This window comes from Malaclemys terrapin, chromosome 19 (genome assembly GCF_027887155.1).
Source record: "Malaclemys terrapin pileata isolate rMalTer1 chromosome 19, rMalTer1.hap1, whole genome shotgun sequence".
In the NCBI taxonomy this organism is placed as follows: Eukaryota; Metazoa; Chordata; order Testudines; family Emydidae; genus Malaclemys; species Malaclemys terrapin.
The window spans coordinates 1799423-1826552 of NC_071523.1; the positions used below are offsets into that span (position 1 = coordinate 1799423).

Consider the following 27130-nt stretch of genomic DNA (forward strand, 5'->3'; position numbering starts at 1 on the left):
GTGCCCACGGATTCCCCTCAATGGCCTCCCCATCACAGGGGCTGAGAGAGCTGTCTGCTTTGCCATTAGTCCCTCGGCTCCCAGCACAACAGGGCCTGGAGCTCTGTGTGGGGTTCCTAGGCGCTACCGTAACAGAAATACTAACGTGGAAGAGGACAAGCACAGGAGTGAAGGAGGGTGCTGGGGGAGGGGGCTGGAGTGGAGCCGGGCATGTGGGGCTCCACACTGCTGCTAGGAGCCTGCCTTGGCCGGCACCGCAATACACACGGCCAGAGCCTTCTACATCGCTCAGCCAGACCAACAGGGCAGCCCCACGTTACCCTCACATTGTGACATCAGCAGCATGACATCCCCACCCACAGCCATGACATCACTGTCTGCAGCTCCCCATCCATCTCTCCCCGAGATCTGCATGGGAAAGTCCCTGCGGTGCAGTGGGACAGCGCAGCTGACCCATTCATCCCCAGCAGGCTGGGAGCCCAGAACCAGGGTGCAGGCACTCACAGAGCCCCGGGCTTTACTGCTGGCTTTTCCATTGAATTTCTGACACACTTTCAGCCCCGGCCCCACCTCACCCCGGCTCCTCAAAGCAGCAATTGACAAGAGGGGAGAAGGCAAGTGGGAGCGCTCCGACAACCGCCTCATTTGGAAAATATCTCGGCTCCTACAGCCCAAGTTCCAGGCATATTTCTCAGCCACTGTCAGCTTTAATTTGGTCCAAGAATCCCGGGTCTGTGGTGCAAAGGAGAACACAAGACAGAGGAAGAGGGGAGAGCAGGCAGGGGGAGGCCCGGAGGCCAGCGGAAGAGAGGTGTGTTTGTGCACCTCCCAGACACACGGCTGCCTCTGCCCTTAGCAAACAACTGAGACACCCAGTGTGCCCCTCCTCCCCCACTCCACCCCCACCTGATGGGCACCGTTGCTCCCAGCCTTTTGGGGCGGCTCCATCTGCCGGTGACGCCAGGACTGGCCGCCTTTCAGCAAAGGCGAGCCGCCATTAAGAACCAGCAGCACCTAGTGCAGAGGCACCAGTTACTAAGCTGGATCCAGGGCTCCCCAAGCACAGGCTGTGGGTTCTTGCTGAGACTCCTCTGGGGGCCTATGGGATGACACCCAGAGCTGGAGCTGGCATTGGCCACCCACCGTGGCTGCTTGCAGGTCATTTCCACCTCCTGGTTAAAAATCAAGTGAGCCAGAGCCCAGCGCTGAAGCCACCAGCACGGAGCCAGTCCCCCCGCGGTAGCAGAAGGCAGGTGCTTGGGGCAGCACCATGCACTGCTCTATAGCTCCCCCTCTGGCCACTTTGGGAACTGCATTAAGCCACCGCTGGCAGGATAGCATGTCAGTGTCTGGCAGGGTGTTGGGGGGCAGTCAACACCTCTGGGGAGGGAGGTGTCCTTGGGAGACACCTGATGGGAATAAGATCCCGGATTCCCCAGCCTTCCTTTCCCCAGAGAGACTATACCTCATCTAAAGCTGTTGGAGCTGAGTGGTGGGAAGGGGTGGCCAGCTGGAAGCCTGACCTTAGCACATCTCCTAGCCCAGGCTCTCCCCCGCAGGGCTCCGGCCCTGTAACTCAGGGCATGTCTACACAATTACTGCAGTGGACCATGTCCACACTACCCTCCTTCTGTCCATAGTGTACGTCCGCACCAGGAGCACTTCCACCGACTGAAGAGGGGCAGTGTCGGGGGCTGAGAGCCCGGGCTCTTGGCTTCCTGCTAGGAGCCTGGCTGCCTGCTAGGAGCCTGGCTGCCCTCACCGGGAGCACGGCAGCTGCCTGAGCTCGGATCTCTCTGCCAGGAGCATGGCAGGCTCCAGACACTGATCTCCCCACCAGGAACCCAGCTGCCCCCTGGGCTCTCGGCTCCCTGCTTCCCAGGAGGAGCACGTCAGCCACCCAAGCTCCAGGCGCGGAGCTCCCCGCTGAGTGCAGCCTGGATTCTTGGAGGCTGCTGTGCTCCCAGAGTAGAGCGGAGAGCCGGGGTTTCTTGTCAATTTCATGGCTCTGTGTGGAGCTGTGAAATTGACAAGAATGACAGCAGACAACCACTGTAAGTAACCCGCAGCCTCTACACCGACACTGCGCCGCCCTAACGACACCCACAGAAGCCCTGCTGCTCTCGTGGAGGTGTGATGTCGGTGTAGTAGGGAGCACGGCTGCAGTGTGGACACTGACATACTCAGTGTATAATAACTGTAGTGTAGATTAGGCCTCAGGGTCTTTCTACTGCCCCCGACAGCCATTTCCACCTCTGCAGGGCCCCGCTCCCTGCAGCTCCCTGACAGCTCTCCTGGCTCGCAGCCCCACCCAGCACAGGGTTTCCAGAGAACAGGCATGGGGGCTATCCCAGTCTCCAGAAGGGGTCCGTGGTGGCAGGACCAGGCCCACATTCTCTAACCCCAGCTAGGGAGAGATCCCTGAGGGAGGGGGTGGCGCAGGGGGGCAAGAAAACATGGGGTGGTTTGCACCTGAGCACAGGACTGGAACCTCCAGTCAGGGATCCTCCAGGCAGCTCAGAGCCCTCCTTCTGGGGGGAAGCTCCCTGACCTCAATGGCCTAGGCTGGAGGTTAGAGGCGATTCCAGGGACTGGGCTTTAGCTTCACGAAGAAGCCAGCACATTTCCCAGGGATTGTCTGACCAAGCGCACTGCCTGGTCCCATCCGAGGGCAGCAGGTCTGCACGCTCCCTTTTGGCTGCTAAGCTGTGACCAGATCAGGGTCCCAGGAGCCATCCCACAGCCTGGGCTCCCTCCCACTGAGGTCCCAGGAGCAGACTGACTCCAGCGTCCTGGGCTTCCTACAAGAGTGCCGGGGAGAGATTCCTGTATTGTATAAATACTACAGTGGAGTCACTCAATCCCTGTTCTATTTAGAGCCATGTTTACAATCCTGCCTCCCCCTCCTCGCACTTCCTCTCCCCCTGCCATCCCATCCCATCTCCAGTCTCCTCCCCACCCCCTTCCCAGGGAGGAAGGAGCAGATCCCACCCCGTGGACCCTCTGCTTTGAGAACAAGCCTGGGCAGGTGTGTGGGGGTGGGGTGGAGGATATCTGCCTGTCACATGATCCTCTCCCATTCAGCTGCTGGGGAATGTGGCCCCTCTGCTGTCGGTGGCCATGTGCACTATTCGCACACCCGCCCTGCAAGCCCCCTCCTCATTCCCCTTCCAGTCCCAGCACACACAGTCTCCCCAAGTCCCTAGGGATTCCTCCACCCTACCACCCAGAGTCCCCACACACTCGCTGCCCAGCAGAGCCCCGGACCAGCCCTGCTCCTGCTTCCACCCCCGAGTCCGGCCCACAGACAGGTAAGTGGCCTACTGCTTAAGGACAGGGCCAGCCAAACAGGGCCTGGGAAGCAGGACACCTGGGTTCTATTTCCAGCTATGCCACTGACTTGCAAATCCCCTCCCCCTTCTGTGCCTCACCTTCCCCATCTGTGCAATGGGGTGGGAGAGACCAGGTCTCATGTGGGGAGGTGGGAGCCTGCGATGGAGCATGCTAGATGGGGCAAGTCATCAGCCGCTCCTGAATCTGGGGCCGGATGGGAGCAGCTTCCCACTGGGGAGAAGGCAGCTGCAGCCAGGCTCCGCTGCCCCAGGCTGGGGGAGGTCACAGGTCAGACAGCCAGGCCCAGGGCAGGGGGCTCGAAAAGAGTGCAGCTACCCAGCATGCACTGCTCCACCTGGTCCAAGCAGCCTCTGCCCACCATCACCTGCCTCCAGCTCTATATTCTGTGCCCTTGGGCCCCTGCCAGCGCCCCCAGGACGACTCCAAGAGCCAGGCCACCCCTGGGTATCGTGTCCAGTGCATGGCCAGGGCTGCAGCACCAAGTTCGACAGGCTTTCGCCCATTCTGCAGCAGGCAGGCCCCCTGGATAGGGGTGCCCCACACCCCTGAGATGGGCAAGCTCGCGGAATCACCCTTCAGGAACAGGCTCAGGAGTCTCTCAAGCTGCCTGCATTTTCTCAGAGCCTGCAGACTCTCAGACACAAAGCTGTCCATTGTTACCCATGCAGGCCTGGGCCGTGTGGGTGGAGAGCAGGCAGGGCAGACTATGTAACAACCTTCAGAGCCCCCAGAGGTCTCCTGCACTGAAGATCTTCCGGTGGAGCCCAGGGCTGGGATAGCTGAGGCCTGTGGGTGCGGACTGAGGGGCACCAGCAGGGCTGGGGGGGGGGGGCCCAGGGCTGGGATAGCTGAGGCCTGTGGGTGCGGACTGAGGGGCACCAGCAGGGCTGGGGGGGGCCCAGGGCTGGGATAGTTGAGGCCTGTGGGTTGGAACTGAGGGGCACCGGCAGGGCTGGGGGGGGCCCAGGGCTGGGATAGCTGAGGCCTGTGGGTGCGGACTGAGGGGCACCAGCAGGGCTGGGGGGGGGCCCAGGGCTGGGATAGCTGAGGCCTGTGGGTGCGGACTGAGGGGCACCAGCAGGGCTGGGGGGGGCCCAGGGCTGGGATAGCTGAGGCCTGTGGGTGCGGACTGAGGGGCACCAGCAGGGCTGGGGGGGCCCAGGGCTGGGATAGTTGAGGCCTGTGGGTTGGAACTGAGGGGCACCGGCAGGGCTGGGATAGCTGAGGCCTGTGGGTGCGGACTGAGGGGCACCAGCAGGGCTGGGGGGGCCAAGGCTGGGATAGCTGAGAGGCAGCAGGTCAGGACTGAACAGCATCAGTGGTGCTGAGTGGGTGCAGTGTCTACACAGCACCATACCCAGCAGTGGTAGTGATGCCCAGTGGGAGTAGTAGAGGGCACTATGGGGAGCTGGCTCTTGCCAAGGGCCCAAAAATACTCTGGGCAACTTTCACCCAACTTGGCTTCCCTGCCCCTCAAACACACAGCGAAACCCAGTGCTCCATGTGCAACAAACAGCGGCCCAGCACCCAGACCACGCTGGGTCCCCTTGCCGCTGCCAGCGCAGGGACCCCACAGCAGGGCAGCGCGGAGTGCCAGACAGCGCCTTCCCCAGCACAGGCTCCCTGGTCTGATTGGGGGAGGGAGCCAAGCTCAGCAGTGCCCTGCAGGGGCTGTTAACATGGGAGCAGCTCGCAGTAAGGTCCCCACCTAACCTGGGCTAAATCACGGCGGTCAGTGCTTGTCCAGGGGAGAGGCAGGCTGCCCTGGGGGAGGCTGGCTGGGCAGGGGCTGCTGGAAAGGGGGGAGGGGCTGAGCAGAGACTCCTGGAAAGGGGCTGCTCCCTGCTGCTGGTACAGGACATTTTATCGTCTCCCAGCTGTGAGCAGGAGGGGGCAGCCCCGTCCCCTGGGGACCCCCAGCCTGCACGCTGCGGGGATGCCGTCCCGGCAGTGGCCTTCGCCTTCCCCTTGGCAGCCGGGGGTGGGGGAAAGGTTCCAGCTCCCTGCCCTGGCGCCCCCAGGAGCTGCCCAACAGCGCCCTGCCCTCCACAGCAGGACTGGCAGAGCGGAGCGCTCTCCGTGCCAGCCCCTCGGCGGGTCCCTGCCTGGCTCCCTCCAGCCCGCTGCGCTAGGAGCCCCCAGCTCCGGGGAGACAGACCCTGGGCTGACTCCGGCTCTCCCCGGGGACGGGACCCCCTAGCCGGGCACCCCGGGCTCTGCGCCCAGCGCCTCTGGGGAAGCCGCTCCCGTCTTGCACCGGGGGGGGGGCAGTGCCTTTATTTTAAGGCGGCTATTTTTACCGCGCCCGCTCCGAGCACCGGGGCTGGCTGCTGCGCGGGCCCGTCGGCTCCTACCCGGAGCTGGCGCCGAAGGAGGGAGCGAGGGGAGCGGCCACGTCCTACCGCCCGGGAGCCCTCCTGGGGGAGGCGCCCGCCGAGCAGGGGCCCCAGCCCTGCCCCACGCCGCTGAACCCCGCGGCCCCCGCTCCCTCTCGCACGGGACCACGCGGTCCCCACTCGCGGCTCAGCCGCTCCCAGCCCGCCGGGGACAGAGCCAGCGAGCACTGGCAGCCCCCAGCGCGGTCCTCCAGGCTCCAGCCCGAGGGGCCCCAGGCCAGGGGACCTGCGCGCCGGCTGCCGGGGGCCAACCTCCGCCCTCCCGCAGGGCTCGGGGCAGAGGCTCCGCGCAGACGTTAGCGGGGGTCCCCCGCCCAGGGACTTACCCGCAGGAGCGCAGCCAGCAGCAGCAGCGAGCAGTGCGCCCCGGGGAGCCGCTGCCGGGGACCCATGTTCCGCCTCGGGGCGCAGCCGGGTCAGGAATCAAAGTCCGTCGGGGAGCGCGGCGTCCTGCTCCCGGGATCCCGCCCGGCACCGGCCCGCGCACAGGGTCCGTCCCTTTGTCTGGCTGGGCCGCCGGGCGCCCGCTCCGGCCACTGGCAACTTTTCCCTTCGCCTCCCTCTTCCCCTGCGCTCTGCCCTGTCCCAGCAGCGCCGCTCGAATCTCGGCTCCTCACTCCCGGCCGGCTGGCGGCCAAACCCGGCCTGGAGTCCGGACTCCGGAAGGGAGCTGGGCGGGGGAGGGGGGAAGGAGCCGCGGCCGGGGCAAATCAGGAGTGACTCCTGCTGGGTGAAGTCCCAGTCAGGCCCCTAGGAACGCGGGGCACATCCTGAGCGGGGGGCGAGCCTGATCCTGCAAACCAGGACACACCTGAGTGACTTCACCCTGCACTGTGAGGTTCCCAGCTCCTCCTGCCAGCTGAAGCCAGTGGTACACCAGGGGACCTTCCTGCAGAACCACGCCCCTTTTAGTGTCTTGAGGTGGGCACCCAGAACCGCTAGTCACTTTGGAAGATCCAGGCCCATATCCAGTGTTTCTGTCTCTTGCCATTGCATCACTGTATTTGGTGCTTGTTCTTAAATACCCAGCTCCTGGAGTCCTGGGATTGGGTGAGAATCTCACCTTCCAGTTTTTAAGAGAGTCAGTTCCTAGCCCTCTGTTCTGTGACCAGAGAAAAGCCTGAAAACTTGACCTGCAAAGGCTCAAACCACATGGCAAAGAACAACTTTGACGTACTTTGTACTATGTACTTTGACGTAACAACGACGTACTTCCTGCTAGCTCTGGTGCTCACTCCCTTTCTGCACTGGCAGCTCAATAAAACTGCCCAGGTTCCCCTTTGTGTCACTCAAGCCCTGGCACACGCTGCACTGTTTTCAGACATGGACGCTGCAGGGGCCACTCAAGACAAAACAAACTGCTTTGGCTGAAATGTGGGAAATGTTCAGAGTCGCTTTAAAACAGTGCAAAACTGATCTCCTCACTGCTCCGGGTGCTGATTTCCCCATCGCTGGCAGGACCACGGCCCAGAGCTCATTATAGAATTGGTCCCTGGATCTGATGGTGCAGGTCTGACGGCAAGATCCATTTCGTGATCCTGCTTTGCTGAGCTTGGTGGAGGTACATGGAGCCAGGCTTGTGCAGGGTCGAGCAGGCAAAGCAAACATCGTGTACAGCTCACCACAGAGTGCAGTTTTAATTTCCTGGGGGCACCGTTTCTCACAGTGACTGGCTGTTTTCCCATGGTTTCTTCCACAGGCCTTTTAATCACACCCTGCTAGGTCTCTCAGCAGTGGTAGCTGCTGGGTAAGTGAGCAGAGCAGGGAATATCTCCTGGGGGGATGACATGAGTATGATATCGCCAAAATAGGGTGATACGGGAGGATAGCTCAGTGGTTTGAGCATTGGCCTGATGAACCCAGGGTTGTGAGTTCAATCCTTGAGGAGGCCACTTAAGGATCTGGGGCAAAAATCAGTACTTGGTCCTGCTAGTGAAGGCAGGGGGGCTGGACTCAATGACTTTTCAGGGTCCCTTCCAGCTCTATGAGATAGGTATACATTATTCTTGGGGGGAAGGGATAGCTCAGTGGTTTGAGCATTGGCCTGCTAAACCCAGGGTTGTGAGTTCAATCCTTGAGGGGGCCACTTGGGGATCTGGGGCAAAATCAGTACTTGGTCCTGCTAGTGAAGGCAGGGGGCTGGACTCAATGACCTTTCAAGGTCCCTTCCAGTTCTAGGAGATGGGATATCTCCATTAATTTATTTATTTATTTAAAAGCGGGCACACGAACCACCTGTGTGTCAGGCTATGGGATGGGGCACTTGACCACAGCAAAGTTACTCCTGTGCACTGCTGCACCAGGAGATGCTGGGAACACTGTAGCCCCCCTGCCCGGGTCTGAACCCAGAACTTTCTGCAGTACAAGCATGGGCTGTTTCCGCTTGTGCTAAAGGAACCAACTCCATTAGTTGGCACCTGTAGTAGGCTCTTATCTTATGTGGACCAATCATTAGGGGGAAACAAAGGTCAACACTCTGCCATTGTGTGTTACCATCAGGAAATTTGTGGCTCCCCCTGAAAGGACACCCGGCCCCACCTTTGGTAAGAATGGTCACCTCATTGCAGGCGCTGGGGGAGGGGGATGACGAGCCCTCAGGTGGCCCCAGCCCACAGCACAAACCACACATAGCAGAGCCGGCCCCTGGGAGAATGGAGCTGGGGAAATTAGCCCATGTCAGAGCCACACCCCCAGGAACCAGGCATGGGGTGCCCAGCTAGGCGCAGCCAGACACAGTGCTCCCCTGAGAGCTGAGGTTCCAGTTTGGTGAGTTGGGAACTCAGGTCCCCAGCCAGGGGAATGACAGAGGGACCGAACCCAGGGCAGGCACCAATCCCCGGCACTCGGCCCCAGGCATGTGCAGCTCAGTACAAATCATAATGGCAACAGCTCAGCTGGCTCCGTACAGGCCAGCGAGAGGCTCAGGCCGCGCAGCATATCACTGGCAGAGGCTGAGTCCATCGTCCCCACTCTCAGCCCTGTGCTCAGTCCACTGATCCCAGCCCCAGAACAGCAGCGGCTGTGTGTCCGAGTCCCTGCAGTGCCGGGGCCGACCCCCGGACACCAGCAGACACAACCAAAGCCTTTTGCACCGAGCTTGGGGCCTGCTGCTGCTGAAAGCCCCGGAAACCAGCAGGGTCCCCAGTGTCCAAGAGCACAGCCAGGCCCTGGCACTGTGCACGTGCGCCGCACTGTGGCCTGTGACTCTCAGAGAGCAGGAGCAGCCGAGGCACCAGCCTCTCGCACACACACTGCCCTCTGTGCACACAAGCAGCAGTGCTGGGATTACAGCATGGACCCTTTGCTCCAGCAGAGACCTCCTTAGTCAAAGGAGAGGCTGCCTGAGCAGGGAGCTGTGGTAAGGGTTACCACCTCAGTCTCCCCAGCTGGCTGATACACATCTGAGCGCCTTGGCCCAGTCTCCCCAGCCGGAGCTCTGCTCAATGCCCAGTGCTACAGCAGATCCTGGTGCTGCATGGGGTCACGCTGTGGCTGCTTTAGCTAGGACATTCCTCCTGCCCAGCTGGGCTCCTTCATCCTACAGGCCACACGGGGAGGCAGCTGTAGCATGAAAGGAGGCGTGCACCACTGGGGAGCTGTGCCCATCTGCCATGCCATGGGGCACTGGTTAGTGCTCTGCTCACTGGGCTGCACCCAGGAGCCCCTCCCCCATGCACCATCAGACAGTGCCTGTCCAAAGCACTGTTCTCCATCGCAGGAGAGGATCCCCTAGCCCCAGGGACTTTCCTCCTCCCCTTTCAGTCTCCGGGGAGTGGGGGAGATAAGGGGTGAGACCCAGTCCCTTCCCCCACAGGAGATAGCAGCCAGAGCTGTACACGGCCCAGGGCTGCGCTTCGACATGGGAAGGATGCAGGATGTTTCTTGGCTCGGGGAACACAGGATTTGCCCTGCAGATCAAACCACTGCTCCTTCCAGTCTGGCGTGCGGCCTCCAGTCATGCCTGATGCCCAGCAGTTGGGAAAGCAATTCCCCCACCCCCGGACAATTGTGCAATGCAAAGGATCAGCCCTCAGCCAGTCTGGGGCCTGTCACCCTCAGGAGATAAGCAGGGAGGCTGGGAGCAGCAGGGATGGGTCTCTGTCACTGCTGAGCAAAAAGAACAGGAGTACTTGTGGCACCTTAGAGACTAACAAATTTATTAGAGCATAAGCTTTCGTGGACTACAGCCCACTTCTTCGGATGCATATAGAGTGAAACATATATTGAGGAGATATATATATACACATACAGAGAGCATGAACAGGTGGGAGTTGTCTTACCAACTCTGAGAGGCCAATTAAGTAAGAGAAAAAACCTTTTGAAGTGATAATCAAGCTAGCCCAGTACAGACAGTTTGATAAGAAGTGTGAGAATACTTACAAGGGGAGATAGATTCAATGTTTGTAATGGCTCAGCAATGCACCGTCTATGCTAGGGGGTGCTGTCACACCGGGGGCAATGGGAGAGTCCCACAGTGTTGAGACCATGTGTCCTGGCCTATTTCTACCTCTGGTGAGGTCATTGTGTCTACTCCAGCATTTCAAAAGAATACAGTATCTGTCTTCACTTCCTGCCCCAAAGTGGCGTGCAGCATTGCTGTGTGCTGTTAACCATTCCACCCCAGAGGAGGCTACATTTCAGTGATGGGCCAAGCTATCACTTACCTATGTCAGGTATTTAATCAAAGCCCAGCATTATAACGATGAGCAAATAATTAACAACCAATAATCTGCTGGTTGAATCTTGGCTCCTTTTCCCATTTAGGAGACATCTCTGGGCAGATTACAACCACTGTGACTTCATCCCATAATCTCATATTCTGCAAACCTCCTATCTGATTTTCACCCTCAGGATCCATGGCCGATAGCTGAAATTTCAGCTGTGATTGGCTGAACAGATCACATGGCCCTGTTCCCTCTCACTGATCAGGTGAGCACGAGCAAATTAAAAATTCACTGGCCACACAGACAAGTCTTTGGAGAAGTTTGTGCTGCTGAAACTCAGCTCCTGGGACTTGCATGGACAGTGAGTGCAAAGAGGGTGTGGGCTTGGGCAAAGAGAGGTCTGTTGGACAGGCAAGTATGTGCTCCAGTTGTTCTACCATACATACACCACACCGGCTAGTGACCATGGTTCCTGACCCCTGCAGCCATCCGCTGACTCCGCCCCCCGCATTACAATTGCTGAGAAGCTCCTCACAAAGTCTGCCAGCCTGCATGTTACAGGGAGCACCAGGGGCACTATATGGATTGTGACCAGTGGAAGCCTCGCCGGTTTGCTACAAAAAGCCGAGGTGGCTTTCCCATTCCCTCTGCACTATGGTCGTGGAGCCCATCAGATTTGCACATGAAACCCTCTGACCTGTCTGTCTCTGTGAACCCTGGCTCCTCCCCGGTGCAAACTGCTGAGCAGGGGAGGACAACCAGGGAACCCCACTGGCGTGTCTGAGGTTACTGCAGGCTCTGGGACGCAGCAGGGAGGTGCCCTGAGCCCCGTGCCATCCACGCCACACTGCCTAGTACTCTGGGGAAGGGGCGATAATGAACCTCTCTTCTTGGGGAGTTTTAATTCCCTTTGGCTTTGTCCATCTCTGAAACAGGCCAATGACTCAACTTCTGCCTCTGCAGCTCTACCCCTCCCAAAGGCGCCTGTTCTGCTTCACCTCCCCAGCACCCCCCAGGTCTCTGCACACACACACCCCCGGCGCGGGAGGGGCCTCCACCTCCTGTGTAACACCCTTGAACTGCAGGGATCCAGGTGCCATTAATGATTAACTCTGGATTTCCTGCATGAGGGACTGAACAGCCCCCTTTTGTACCAGCCCTGGGGGGAGCAGGGGGCAGAGGAGAGGGTGACCAGAGGGAAACTGCAGCAGGAGTAGCCCTAGGAAGCCAAACCCTTCTTTGGGCAAGGTCCCACACAGAGGGACCTGCCTCCACCTCCCGGCTCCTCGCATCCTGAGCTAATTCCGAGTAGTTGCTTGGCTCCTTGGCACATTCCTCTGGTCAGTTACAAGGGGCTGGCGGCTGTGTGGGTTGGGCCCAGGCACTCCCTCCCTCTCCCTCACCCATTGCCATGTGGAGCAGCCTGTGAAGCAGGGGGAGGGGGAACTGTCCTGCCCTGGTCCCAGCAGGCTGGGCCGGAGGTGACCTTGTCTGGATTTCTGTGACTCACGCCTGTCTTGAGCTTCCCCCAATTGTTCTACAGGTTCCTTTGCCCCGGACAGGGGAAGCCCAGCCTGCAATTCCACTGATTAGCAGCAAGGCCAGGCCTGTGCAGTCGCCCACCCCAGTGTAGTAGAGGCTGTGCCCCCCCCACCAGAGCAATGCTGCCCCATCGTGGGGGGAGATGAATCTGCCACAAGTGGGTTACACGAGGGAGCACTGATTTCTGCCAAGTCACCCATGAGCGTGGAGTTCCACTGCCTCATAGCCTCTCTCCTCTGCCTCCCCAGCAGCTTCCCCCACAGCACCAGCACTGAGCCCCCTGGCCCCAGCGCCTGCCCTGCCCAGAGAAGATCCAACCCTCCAAGGTGCTCCCAGCCTGGGTTTCTCTGGAGAAACGTGAAGCCTACGTCGCACAGGGCAGGACAGGCAGCATTGAGCTGCCCCACTGGCCTTGCCCAGACGAGTGGGGCCGAGGCTCCTGCACGAGCTGCCCTGGGGGATCCCTCCCGCCACTCCCCAACTCGCTGCTGGCAGGCTGCTGCCCATAGGCACACCAATGCCAGGCAGCCACGCTGCGTGCTCCTGCCTAGAGCCTGGTTTGGGAGAGTGCCCCACTCAGGGGCTGCTGGGGATGAGAGATGGCAGTGCAGTGGTGGAATTGGAAGGAGGGCGGGCTCTCTCAATGGGTTGCCAGAGCCCTTAAGAGAGAGCTGGCACCGGAGCTCCAGGTGTTTCACAGGCGGGAGATGGAGATGCCAGTATGCAGCCTGGGGTGCTGAAGGAGGACAAGAGCATCAGTGGTTAAAGGGTATGAGGGCAACAGCCTCCGGGACATCCCCGACAAAGGGTCTTGCAGAGAGAGCACTGTGTATCAGCCCCGGGTGCACCCTGTGCGTCCCCTCCAGTCTCAGCAGCGCAGCTGGGGAAGCCCCATCGCACCTGGGTTGCGGATGCACAAGGGCTACATATGTTCAATGATTCTGAGAGCAGCGGTGTGTCCGGGCCTAGTCAGAGACCCCGGGGCCAAGTCTCAGATGTGCTGTGTCATAAGGAGGCTCAGAGACAAGCCGTGCTGCCATGCCATGGTATTTGGTGTTCCCCGTAAAGCCCCAGTTCCTGGAGGCTGGGGAATGGGTGAGAACTCAGCTTTCATTTTTTAAAAGGTCAGTTTCAAGCCATACTGCTGGCAGAGGAAACCCTGCAAAGGTGACTAGTGTGCGCTCTGAAGGAGCAGAAGGCAGAGAAAAGCATACCAGGTTTACTATATTTTAATGACTTGCTGGATTTTTTGGCCCTGACGTGATTTATGAGCCCGGGGTTGGTGACAGTGAAACAGGATGGACTCACAGACGCCTGAACTGTCTGCCTCCGGGCCTCTAGTAGGGTGACCATCTTTTCAAAATGTAAAAATGGGACACATTCAGGAGCTGCGCCCCCATGGCTCTTCCCTATTCTCCCCAAGGCCCCACCTCCTGGCCAAGCCAGAGCCGGATCATGGTAAGAGCTGCCCAGGGAGCCTGGGCCACTGTGGGGAGCCCCGGCCTTTCCATCTGCCCTGGGCGGGGTGCACAAAAGCAGCTCCCAGCCAGTGTCCCCGCTGCCTGGGTTGTGTGGCCTAGGACAGGTGAGGCTCCCCACAGCGGCTTGTGCTTTAGACTCCCTGGGCGGCTCTTACCATGGTCATGGTCCGGCTTCGGCTTCCAGCCTGGCCAGGGGCGAGGTCTTAGGGGAAGAGCTGGAGCAGGGGCGGGGCTTTGTGGCAAGATGGGGCTAAGGCCCACCTCAGCCCCCTCCACTGGGAAGAGGCTGGCGTGGAGTGACACTACAGGGAATCTGGGACAAATGCTGTCCCAGTCATTCGGCCCGGGACCGGGACTTGGAAATGTACATTTTGGGACTGTCCCACCCAATTAGAGACGGATGGCTGGTCACCCTGTTCTCTAGCCTACTTTCTGCCAGATACCTGCAGGGCCCACTGGATGGTGCTGTGCCACAGCTCCCACTGACTTCAGCTGGACACAGGGGTGCTTGGCTCCCCTGAAAATCAGGGGTCTCAAGTTAGGCCACCAAAAGCAAAGCCAGTGGCCCCTTTTCCACATGCTGGCTTAGAGGTTCAAGGCAGGGCTGCCCAGAGGATTCAGGGGGCCTGGGGCAAAGCAATTTTGGGGGCCCCTTCCATAAAAAAAAGTTGCAATACTATAGAATACTATATTCTCGTGGGGGCCCCTGTGGGGCCTGGGGCAAATTGCCCCACTTGCCCCCCCCCCTTCCGGGAAAAATAAACATTTAAAAACCTTCCGCATCTTGACACAAACCCAGTTTTGAGAAAACTTCTTTACAAAGTATCACTGGTTCTCAGCATCAGCTAGTGCTAAAAGGCACTAAAGCTCATTAAAAGGGTTGAACAAATATTTTCCATCAAAACTTTTTTTGGATTGAAAACTAGGGGTTTTTAAAAAGCAGAAAAAATCACTGACAATGTCTGCTTTCCTTCAAAATTTGTTGTGTTTTTTTTTAATTGAAAAGCCGAATTTAATCTGCCAAAACCTGACCATGGTTTGGGGTTTCAGAAGTGTGTGGCCAAATATTTGTTGCTTGCTGTGTTTGATTGTTTAAAGAAACAATAAAAAAATTTTGCTTAAAAAAAATCCAAAACTTTTGAATCACCTCAGCTTGTGACCAAATGCCTGAGCCCATCCAGTCAGAGATTTGTCCAGATTTCGATACTCTGCTGGCTTCCTTGACTCATATCTGTCTCCATAACTTTGGGTTCATTTAGGTTAGAACATAAGAACATAAAAATGGCCACACTGGGTCAGACCAAAGGTCCATCTAGCCCAGTATCCTGTCTACCGACTGGCCGATGCCAGGTGCCCCAGAGGGAGTGAACCTAACAGGTAATGATCAAGTGATCTCTCTCCTGCCATCCATCTCCATCCTCTGACAAACAGAGGCTAGGGACACCATTCCTTACCCATCCTGGCTAATAGCCATTAATGGACTTAACCTCCATGAATTTATCTGTTTCCTTGAGACTGGCTCCATGGGGTCCCTCACAAACTGGAGACGGTTACTGTGGGTTTGTCTTTAGTATAGCTTATATACATACTCCACAAACTGAGCATTTGAACTTGTTCCAGAATCTAGGATGAGCCTATGTTGTGAAAACTGAAATGCTCAAAATAGCACATGCCTGTGAATGGACACAGGGTGCTAAAATTAAATTAACCCAGGGGTTCTCAATCTGGGGGTCGGGACCCCTCAGGGGGTCACGAGGTTATTACTGGGGGTCGCGAGCTGTCAGCCTCCACCTCAAACCTCGCTTTGCCTCCAGTATTTATAATAGTGTTAAATATATAAAAAAGTGTTTTTAATTTATAAGGGGGGGGGTTGCACTCAGAAGTTTGCTATGTGAAAGGGGTCACCAGTACAAAAGTTTGAGAACCACTGAATTAACCCCTCTGGAGCCTCGGGGAATGCAGGGGAGGGGGGTCTCCCTTGGTAGGGTTGGGAAGGAGGTAGGTAGTGTAGGATATTGCTCTTCTCATGTGATCCCACCCCTATGGCTCTCTTGGCTCTATCAGTTAATGTAAAGTGGCTAATTTGAAATGACATGACTCTCCCTATGGCACTGAAATGAAATATAGATTGTAATTTGGCATTTGAGAAGTGAAAGGGATGGTAGCCCTAAGGGAAAAGGTAACAGCTTGGCCCTTTGTGTTAAATAGCTGTCTGCAAGCCTCAAACTGCTGAATGAGCATTAGGGTAGGGAAGGCTGTGCCTCCCCAAACAGCCTGGCCCTGCCCTCTATCCACCCCCCACCCACTTCCTGCCCCCCGACTCCCCCCCTCAGAATCCCCGACCCATCCTGCTCCTTGTCCCCTGACTGCCCCGACCCCATCCACCCCCCCACTGAGTCCTGACAGACCCCCAGAACGCCCACGATCCAACCCCCCGTTCCCCGTCCCCTGACCGCCGCCCACCCCCCCAGCAGCGCTGTCCAGGGCCGCTCCTGGGTTACCGCCGCCTCTCCCCTCTCTCGGAGCCTCAGCGCGCTGCGTCCAGGAGCTGCCCTGGCCCCTGGACAGCACTGCAGTGGCTTGGCTCCGGCGGGACCGGAGCTCGCAGCCCCGCCCCTTACCACGTGGCTCTGACTCAGTGGGAGGAGTTCAGGCCCCGCCGGAGCCACGCCGCTGCAGCACTGTCCAGAGCCGCTCCTGACGCGGCGCGCTGAGGCGCCGGGGGATGGGGGAAGGCGGAGGTGGGGCCGGGGGCCCCTGCAAGGCCCGGGGCCTGGGGCAAATTGCCCCACTTGCCCCCCCCCCCCCCGGGCGGCCCTGTTTCAAGGGTAGGTTGCCTCTTGTGAGCTCTGAGCTGGGTCCCTAGCACTGGATTCCTTTGTCCATGGGGCCGGAGCCACACAAGCAGCATACGTGAGCCTCCCCCACCCTGGAGAATCAAGGGCTCACTCTCCATCTCCAGCCATGGCTGGCGAAGGGCCTACTCAGGTCCGTCCAGGGTGGCAGGCAGCCTCTTTGCTGGGGTGTGAACTGACAGCACCTGTCTCATCCCAGGCAGGCCACTGCAAGGACTTCTGACCCAGGCCTGGCTTGAACAGGTCACATTTGGGTGAAAGGCCCTGTAGGTGGCTACCCACCCCTGGAGACACTCCGCCCCCTCCCCTGGTGAGGCTCCCAGAGTCTGAAGCACAAGCCAGATAAGATAAGCAATACCTGCAGCCCTTGGACCAGTGGGTCCTGCAGAGCGCACAGTCCTACAGCCCGGGTGCTCTCCCCTAGATCCCTGGCTGGGTGGGACCGGGCCTGGGGCTTTTTCCAAAGGGAATTGTCCCCCTTTGTTCTGCCTCTGTGTTTTTTATTGTTGAAAAACACTGAGGTCGGGTCAATCATTTTCTGCTAAACTGCTTTGCCATTGAGGGCTCCTTTGCCATTCCCAGGGAGATTAAAGCGGGGGTCAGAGGCAACAAGGGACTGGGGCTAAAGTTCAGGGCTCTTTAGAAAACAGAGCTGTTGAGCAGGGACCATCTGAAAAGATACTGCTAGAGCAAGGAGTGACTGCTAATGAGATGGGAGCCCAACACCAGCCCTGGGGGTGGGCTGGATCCAGGCTGGGGTGTATGGTAGGAGGGACCTGGGGACCGTTCTGCTTTAGCTCCCTGGGGAGTAGTGACAGTAGCTGTTGGAGCTCAGCCCAATGCTGAGAAGACAGGTCTCCACAGCCCCAAAGGCTTCTGGCCCCAGACTCAGGTTCTGGATGGGGATCTCTGCAGCCCAGGGTGCTAAATCGAGACCCTGTCAGGCCTCCGAGGGACCAGACCAGAGGGAGAGCAGAGAGATGGGCTATGAGCAGGGAGCCCAGGGCTAGGGTCACCAGATGTCTCAATTTTATAGGGACAGTCCTGATTTTGGGGTCTTTTTCTTATATAGGCTCCTATTACCCCCCACCCCCATCCCAATTTTTCACATTTGCTGTCTGGTCACCCTACCCAGGACCAGCAGTGTTGAGCTGCCAACTGCATCCACTTCTGGGGAAGAGCTCTGGGCAGGCTTTCTTCCACGCAGCAGAGAGACACCCGAGTGGTATGGGAAACCCCAGGAGTGTGGGGAGCTTGTGCTGTCCCTTTGCAGGCAGGGGTGTGAGGCTCAGCAGAGACACCCCCCCTCCACCCCTCACCAGTCTGGTTTGAGCCGTGGGGGAGAAGCTGTTCTGTGGATAAGCTCTCCTGGGCTCTGGTCCCCCCTCCCCCCAGAGCTCAATGTGTTCTCATCACAGAACCTGGACCACAGCCCAAATCCAGGTCACGGGAGCCGAGAGACACGGATTGGGCTAGGGCCTAGAGCAGCTCTGGGCTGCAGCCACAAGGGGACAGGGCACCAGAGCAGGTGTGGCTGGTAGGCGGGGGTGCAACACCCTGCTCCGGGTTGTCGCCCAAGGATGCTTTTCTCCCTGCTTGTGTGAGGAGTCATCCCACGCCCCCAGCTGGGCTGGGACTGGCCTGTGCTCTCCATGGAGTGTCCCACGTGCACCCGGGACTCAGCTCAGAAGATGCTCCCTCTTGCCATGGCCTCCTGTCAGCTGGGCTGCGCTGCAGGGGCTGCAGGCAGCAAAGAAATCCTTCGCCCGTGACGGGACAGAGAGGAGCTGCTGTTCTCTGGTGGGTTGAAGCAGCAAGAGCAGAGATTACCTACAGCACAGGAGCACCCAGATCCCCCCCCCCCCCAAGAGCAGGACCCTGCGGCGGTGGGTGCTGCACAGACACAGAGCCCAGAGGCTCCGAGAGCTGGGAAGGCACATGTTTAATGTCACCCGGCAGGGCACAGACCCCAGCAGTCTCAGGCCACTGCTGTGTCCACTAGGCCACACTGCTCCTCCCCTGCCTATTCTCCAACCCCCAGCCTCACAGCCTGGGGCCTGGGCAGCATTCACTGGTGGTTGTTATCGTTTTAATGGATAACTTTGATGGTTATTTGTAAGCAATATTTTTCTGATTTTAATTGATTGAAATGTTTACAGTTGCAGGAAATGATGGGGGGGTCAGAGAATGGAAGGTCAGACAGTAGCTATTTAATGAAGGTAGGCCTGGAAATGTTAACACTTAGTAACTGTTCAAACAAATTGTCAACATCAGCTGTCAAAGTAACTATCCTTAAATCAAACTCCAAGGAGTTCTCAAGCCCTATTTTTCTTACTTTGCCTGTCTGTAAATGTCAGTTGTTGCCAATGGAATATTTTTCTGTGGGTTTATAATAATACATGGAGCTATACCTATCTCCTAGAACTGGAAGGGACCCTAAAAGGTCATTGAGTCCAGCCCCCTGCCTTCACTAGCAGGACCAAGTACTGATTTTGCCCCAGATCCCTAAGTGGCCCCCTCAAGGATTGAGCTCACAACTCTGGGTTTAGCAGGCCAATGCTCAAACCGCTGAGATAAAAATCTAATCCTTCCAAGCCTACATATAAACCGCAGAAGGTGCCATTCCCCAAGTACCCTTGGGCTCCTAGTTTATGAGTGGGGCTGCATACTTTAGGATGCAACCAATAAAACACCCTAGATACCAAAAAAAAAAAAAAAACCCAGCCCAAAAGCAAGAGTTCAGTGTTCATCCACTAAAAGCTGGAAATCCCCTGGCAATGATTACTTGGTTCGTGGTAGCTTCATCCTTCACCCAGCACAGTTTGTTTATGCAGGTGATGTCCCTCTCCTGAGCTCAGAGCTAAGGGCTTGTCTACCTGAAGCAGTAACGCGGGCCTGCGGACTACAGGGTTCTGTTTTCTACAGTGCACTAATGTGCTGGACACCAACTGGTCAGTGTACACCCTGCTGGTGCATGCTAACAGGGCCCTCGTTCACTTTAAAGCGGTACCATTTGCAACAGTGCTACGGGCACATACAAAGAAAAAGCCCTGAGGCCCCCTCCCGATTTCTGAACATCTACACAGAACTCAGAAAATGCTAAAAATAAACCCTGAAAAATGAAATTAATAAATCCTAAAAAAACTGAGGCGGTTAGGTCCATCAATGGCTGTTAGCTAAGATGGTCAGGGACGCAACCTCATGCTGCGTATCGCTATACCTCTGACTGCCAGAAGCTAGGACTGGACAACAGGGGTTGGGTCACTTGAAATTGCCCTGTTCTGTTCATTCCCTGTGAAACATCTGGCTTTGTCCACTGTCGGAAGACAGGACACTGGGCTAGATGGACCCTTGGTCTGACCCAGGCTGGCCGTTCTTATGTTCGTAGAAGCCTAGCTATAAGTCCATGCACTGACCAGCAGAGGTGGGAGACTTTTGTCAGATTTGCACATTTTGAATTTCAAAATTTAAAAAAGAAAAATTGTGAAAAAATTGACCAAATGTAGATACAATCTCCTCCCTTCCCCCAATTTCCTAACCAGGTCGCACAGGGCCACCCCTGCAGAGCTGGGGAGGGGGAGGGGGTTTGCTCTGGCTCATTGTACCCACCCCCTCTGGTGAGATCCTCCCGCTTGGCAGAGACGTGGCTGTTCTTGGGTGCTCCCATCACACAGACGCTGCTGCGATAGCCCCTCGCTCCCCATCCCGCTCTGGGATGAATTTGCTTTGCCCTGTTTCCAGACAATGGCCTGGTGCATGTTTTCCGTTTGGAGCAGCCTTCCATCCAGCCGACCAGCTGCCTCCATCCACCGCCTCCCATTGTCCTTTGTGCTTCCAAGTGGTGGGAACTGAACAGAGGTTGCTGTGGGTCCAGAAGGAGGCTGTCCCAGTCCCAGACACATCCTGCCTCACCCCGGGCCCACAGATAAAGGCTCTTTGAACCACACAGGCCTTTGATATGGTGCAGCCTGTGCAATTCACCCCGTGGCATGCACCACTGCCTGCCTCCACCCTTGAGAAGCCAGGCTCCTCCCTGGGACTGCTGTGACGTTGCACTCCATATTTTTATGGAAATATGCTAATGAGTGTGAATATAATGTAACTGGAATATGCTTTATGCAAAAGGTCTCTTGTAAGGTATCATTACAAAGCTTATAATCTACTGAGTGTGTTCAACCTATTTGTATAAATGTATCATTCTTGTATATGAAGCATTACTCTGAAGTCCTATTGTAATTATACAAAGTGTGGGCCATTAATGGTAGCTTGGAATCTTGATGGCTCCCATTGACTAGGACAATTGGTTGTGAATGGGTCTATTTACCTGCAAGCCTTCCTGTGTACCTGACCTAGGTAATGAAGAATGAGGTCTTGTGGACATAAGGACTATGTCACATGATACTGGAATCCATCTTAAACCTGGTGCATTTCCATTTAGAAGGAGCAGTGGGGACCCAGAGAAACAAAAGATTCCCGCCTTGGGCCAAAGCTATAAAAGGGGGTGGAAGAGAACAAAGGGGGCTGCCAGTCATGAGAAATCCCTGAGTTACTACCTGAGCTGGAACTAACAAGGACTGTACTGGGGAAAGGATTGGGCCCAGACTAAGAAGGAGTCTAGTCTGTGAAAGAAGCTTATTGGAACATCTTTAAGGGTGAGATTTACTTGTACCAGTTTCTTAATGTATTGGGCTTAGACTTGCATGTTTTGTTTTATTTTGCTTGGTAACTTACTTTGTTCTGTCTATTACTTGAAACCACTTAAATCCTACTTTTTATACTTAATAAAATCACTTTTGTTTATTAGTAAACCCAGGGTAAGTGATTAATACCCGGGGGAGCAAACAGCTGTGCATATCTCTCTATCAGTGTTATAGAAGGTGGACAATTTATGAGTTTATCCTGTATAAGCTTTGTACAGAGTAAAACGGATTTATTTGGAGTTTGGATCCCATTGGGAGCTGGGTGTCTGGGTGCTGGAGATAGGTGACTTGCTGAGCTGTTTTCAGTTAAGTCTGCAGCTTTGGGGGCGTGGACCAGACCTGGGTCTGTGTTGCAGCAGACGGGCGTGTCTGGCTCAACAAGGCAGCGTTCTGGAGTTCCAAGCTAGCAGTGGAAATTAGCTCAGAGGTAATTTCAGCACATCAGGTGACAGTCCCAAGGGGGTCTCTATGATCAAACCCGTCACAACCGCCACACCAAAAGCAGGTACCTGCCACCTCCATCCACATGGGAGGGCTGTTTCCCCAGGGCACACAGCTTGCACACAGGCTGCAAGGATAGTTGCTCCTCGATGCCTCTGAGCCTGCTTGTGGGGGGAATGTGCCCCAGTTTCATCCACTGTGCCAGTGCAACCCCCCAGTGCAGACAAGCAGGGCTGGGTTCAGGCAGAGCCAGGCTACACCAGTGCTAGGCACAGCTTGCTGCAGCTCAGCCTGTCGACACACAGGGCTGACATCGGTGCAGCATGCAGGGTGCAGACAAGGCCTCAGCCAGGCTTCTAGGAGAGGGTGCTGCCCTTCTCTCCCCCCACCCACCCAGTGACTATGTAAGAGGTTGACCGCCTCCTGAACGCCCCTTGTGGCCAGGGGAGTCTCTGCAGCACCTTGCTTCAGTTTCCCCTCTTGAACTCCCCAGTAACTCACAAAAAGCTTTCATGAATCCTTCTTGGGCTCTGGTTCATTATAATTCAAAATAATTCAAGCAGCCAGGCCTCTCCGCCTCCACAGGCCTCGGCCAGCTCTCTCTGGTACCGAGAGGCCAGCTGCAACCTGCCTCTGCTGCTCCCCTGGGTGCTCAGGGGCCCTGCCGGAGCCTGGCCATGTTCTGCTGCATCTTCACTCCCGCACCAGCACCGGGGGCTGCACCCTGCCCGGCCCAGGGGCTATGCAGTCAGGTCACTGTCAGCCCAGGCCTGCCCTGGGAGAGGCGCCCGCAGGGACTGGAGTGGGCCGGGCTCTGAGCTGCCTGGAGGATGGATCTGTGTGAAGGCCGTGCCCTGGAAGCTGCTGTGCAGGCGTTGCTCCATCTCTCGGGTGCCTTGCCCCTGGCCTCTCCGGACCCACTATGGGCACGGCCACGCGGAGTCCCGACTCCAGCCAAAGGGCTTAGGTTGGACTCGGGAACAGCCAGATCCTTGCTGGTGGCTTTGGCCAACACCCTTGCTGATTGCACATGCTAGTTTGGGCCCAATCCACTGCTGCCCTGCACCGAATGGCATCACTTCCACTGGAACAAAGTGGGGATGAGGCAATATCCAATCGCTATAGCCGCCCTGCCCCAGGGTCAGTGACAACCCCAGCAGAGCGCAGTGGGGGGAACCAGGCCCAATTCATTGGCACCACTAGTGGGGTTCGTGTGGCCCCCTGGGAATAGGGTTGTGTCCCCCCTTTGCCCCAGGCTGAATGAGGTCGGGTGATCCAGCCCCAGTTCCCCGTAGCAGCCTGGTTTCCCAGTGTGAGCCTGTGGGCGTAGCTGGAGTGATTCCTGGGCCATGAAAGGAGACTCCATCCCTGGGACTCCTGTCCTTCAGCAGCTCTCCGCTCTAGCCCAACCAGGGAGCTAGGAGAAGGCCCCCTGGCTGGCTGGGAGCAGGTCAGGACCCATGGGATGCTTTCCCAACTGTAAACACTGGAAACCCTTGGACTCAGGCCAGTTCAGACAGTGTGCTCCCTGCACACAAGGCCGCTCCCGGCAGCCAAGTGCTGGCGGTGCCCAGCGCAGGGGAGATCATGATGGAGGCGCTGGGTGCCATCCTCCAGATGCCAGAGCTGTCAGGGTGAGGGACGGGACAGCAGGCCTTGCTGCAGTGTAAACCCCCTCGCTCTCCACCTGCCTGAGGGGACAGATCGACCCCTTCACCTGCAGCTGCTATGCCAGATGGGAATGACCTGTGTGCCATTGGCCAGGGATCTACCAGGAGTGGGGGAGGGAGGGTTACATGTGCACGGCAGGCTGCCTCCTGGGACCCCGGGCACAGCCTCCAGCTCACCGTGTGTGTTACTCGCTTTGCACCCAATAGGAAACGGATGCAGATTCCAGGCCTCCGGTGTTCCAGCCTCGCCCCTCCGCGCAGGGCTGCTTTACACTGGCCCAGCTGCGCATGGAGCTGCAGATCCAGCCCCCAGCATGGCTCCTGTACCAGTCATCTCCCTGCTGCAGGCAGAGAGGGCATGGCCAGGGGCAAAGGGGTGCAGCTGGGGGTATCCCTGGGGGCTATTTAGAGCAGACTTCAGGCCAACCAACCCAAGCACAGCAAAATGGGGACTCTTGATTTTAATGTCATGGCTTTGAAGACAGTTTCCTGGTGGTGGTGGTCTGACACCTGGTGTTTGAACACTGTGGTTGGCAATGCAGTGCCATGCGGTGCCCAGAAACTCACCTGGACATGGCATCCCAAGGGCAACAGTATTCCTTATCTGCATTGCGGCATCCCCCAGGCTGGACAAACACAGCCTGCAGACGGCCCCTGTGTTCCTGTTAGCCAGCCGGGTGCAGTCTGGGTGTGCTGCCCTGGTCTCTGATGTTCCACAGCCACGTTGCACAGTGGGCGAGACCCAGGCCATGCCCCAGAGAGACCCTCACCGCAATAGGCAAGGCAGAGAGAACTGGAGCACAGGGAGTCAGTGACAGAGCCAGAAATTAGCTGCTGTGTCCCAGCTCAGCATCCTGAGCTACAGCCACCCGCCCTGCTGATCGGCCTGGGTCGACCTCGCTGAGTGAAAACCAAGGCCCCCCTCTGGCTGACTGAATCCTGCTCTGTCAAACCACTGGCCAGGCCCCGACCTGGCTGGGGCAGCTTATTGCGACATGCCCCCACCGGTACCCTGTCCCTTGGTGCTCACCTGGCCAGGGGGCTCCTAGTATCAGAGGCAAGCTGGTGTTTGTCACCAGCTGGCAAGCTCGAGTGCTCCATGCTGGCTTCATGCGCATGGCCACGATCTCGCCTGACCACGCCTGGCCTGAGTCCTGTCCCTTCCTGCCTGTGGCTAGCGAAATCCCTGCCTTGATATAAGAACCTTGTGGGGCCAGCGGCGGGATGGCAGCTCGGACAGCAAACTGCAGCTCGCCGTTTTAAATAGACGGGGGCTGATTGCACTGGGAGATGCCAAGTGGGTGAGTCACTTCTTCCTGCATAGCCTGCCAGATGGGCTCTGTGCCCAGCGTGGCAGGGAGGGGTTAACAGCCCCCTGCAATTGACCATGTGGGGGGGAGGGGGGAGAGCTGGGAACCTCACAGGTGTGAGTAGTTAGCTGCTATCAGAGCCTGTCTCTGTGCATGGGGGGTGCAGAGACGCCAGCCCGGCGAGAGAACAGGCTACTTTTTAATTAGCTGATCTAACTCTGTGATCCCAGCACAGGCCAATCTCCCCCCAGACTAACACGCAGGGGGGAAATATAAACCCAGGCAGCGTGATTTAGGGTTATATTGGGATCACGGCATCTCCTAGCCAGTGAAGAATGGCGCCAACTCCGCATGGCACTGATCTGTAGGAGGTGGCATCTCAACGAACTCCCGTAACCAGGGACGCTGTCTCCTGGCTGAGTGACACATGTCTGAGCTGCATGGAGAGCCTGGGAGGCTACTGAGCTTGGAGGGGGGCTCATCATCAGAGTGAAATATGGGGGGCATATGGGGCAGCTGCACCCCGGAGACTCAGAGGAGACAATGAGCCATGACACTGCAGGGACCAAATGCTGGGAAAATGAGCTAGACAATAACAACCAACGTGTCTCATCCTTCCTCTCTCATTTACGTGCCCACACCCCTACCCACAGACATGCACACGCTGCCTCACCTCCCAATTCATGGTGACTGGTGATCTTCGTTCCTGAAAGATCCAAGACTGGAGGTGCCATTGGCCAGGACTGAGTGGCAGCAGCAGCGCTGTGCTTTGGGATCCCAGGACTGGACTAGCAGCGGGGGCTGTGGGTGGCACGGAGGTGCAGCAGCAGCGCTGTGTGTGAGCCCAGGGCTGCAATGGCCAAGGTGCAGCAGGCCAGGATTGAGGTTATTCTTCGTTTGTGCTGTGGTAGCAGGTAGAGACAAAGTGCATTAATGAGCTGTATGGAGGTCCAGACTGGAAGAGCAGAGGGACTGTGGGTCAGGTCTGAGGGGCATTGGCAGAGCTGGGGCACCGGTCCACAGGACTGGCAAAGCAGGTCTGCCAAGTTCTCCATGGCCGTCCTCGTTCTGCACACTGAGAGACAGCCTGCAAAACACACAGGCCAGACTTCAGAATAGCTCATCATCCAGCCACTCCCTTGTTCTTAATGGGAGGGTAGGGGATTCTCCACTGTACTCCATGGCAGCTGATAAGAGATGAGCTCATTTGCAAATCTGGCTGTCCAGGTAGTCATGTCTCTGCACCAGATGTGGGCTGGGTACAGGGCACGCTTATACCCCAGCTGTGTTCATTGTTAGATCCTTTAATGCTCCGCCAGGGACGGCTAATATTAGCTTTAAAACGGTATATCGGCTAGTGGCTGAATAGTGTGATCCAGTTTAGCGTTCCATCACATCTCCCCCTTTCAGTTCTACCTTCCTACCAGCTACAGTATTTACACTGTCGCGCTGGCTTTGATGTTCAGTACGGATCAATCTGTTCAGCGTCTCTGAATTGTACTGGTTTTCTAATTACACATAACGACATTGTCATCTGGCTGTCTATTAGTTGCAATGACTGGCTATGTTGGAATCCTTGAGTCCCCATCTTCTTGTTCTGCATCTGCCAGCTGCAGAGTTTGCTCTGTTGATTGTTCTCTCTGATGAACAAAATGTAGATGTCAATGGTTTCTGTTGAACTGTCTGCAGTCAGCTCAATCCCATATGATCTGGGCATGGAATTCTTTTTCTTTACAATAGTTGGAATTGTCCATCCTTTTCCCCCTTCCAATTTGTTATGAACACAGGACATTCTAGACCTCGCAGTTCTCTAGCTGAGTGATGTCTGTTGCAAAAGTGTTCATAAGCTCTTCTAGCCTCTTTTATCTGATTTGGCTACTCGCTTCTTGTTCTGAGTTGTCTTCCCATCAGGAGTCATGCTGGACTATATCCAGTAGCCGCTCTTGGCACTGATCTGTAACTCAGAGGAGCAAGGAATGGCTCTCACTGATGTTTGTACAGCTCTTTTAGCCTCTCCATTCGCTTGTGGGTAATGTGGGCTGCTAATAATATGATCAAAATCATATTTCATTCGGAATGACTTAAATTCTGCTGCCGTGAATTGTGGTTCATTGTCCATCACTAGGTATTCTGGAATTCCAAAGTGAGCAAAAGTGCACTTCAGGTTTTCCATGACATTGCGACACATTATGTCTTTCAAGTACATTATTTCTATATATCTGGAAAAATAATCCAGAACGACCAAGTAATTATGTCCTCTGAATGTGCATAAATCTGCAGCTAGTCTCTTTCCAGGGCTGTCTGCTAGGGGGGTTTGCCCTCTCTATGGCTCACCAGTCTCTCTTTAGGTTGATTTTCACTGGATCGCCTTTCAGACGTCCAATAACATCAAATATTCCATTGAGTTCGTCCACCTTTCTCACTAGGCCCATCACGGCTGTCCCGCTGTGGCTGGGAAGGCTGTTGGTCTGTGTCCTTGGATCACATACACTCTGAACACACAGCTCTTGTCTTTGTAAGTTGTTCGGTGGTGAGCTGGCCCATGCAGCTCAGAATCCCTTCAGGGCTAGTCAGAGCTGTCTCTTCTGAGATGAGATGATGTCAGCTCTGAGTCAATTTTAAAGTCAATAGTCTCACCATGAATAGTCCGTTTCACTCTCCAGGCACATTCTGTGTCATCACAAGTGATAGATCCCAGAACAACGGCTTGCCTTGAT

General features: G+C 56.7%; 1 protein-coding gene across 6 annotated transcripts in view; it reads right to left on the reverse strand.

Moving 5' to 3' along the window:
* The window catches only part of HSPG2 (heparan sulfate proteoglycan 2), a 182875-nt gene extending 176497 nt beyond the window's left edge, over positions 1-6378 (reverse strand). For 3 of the 6 annotated variants that reach the window (XM_054009502.1, XM_054009501.1, XM_054009500.1), the window contains exon 1: positions 6077-6378. In XM_054009502.1, coding sequence (XP_053865477.1) covers positions 6077-6142 — 66 coding nt within the window. In that variant the 5' untranslated portion in view covers positions 6143-6378. The remainder of the gene's footprint in view (positions 1-6076) is intronic. The other 3 variants (XM_054009503.1, XM_054009506.1, XM_054009504.1) reach the window with 1 other exon arrangement.
* Positions 6379-27130: the final 20752 nt, after the last annotated feature.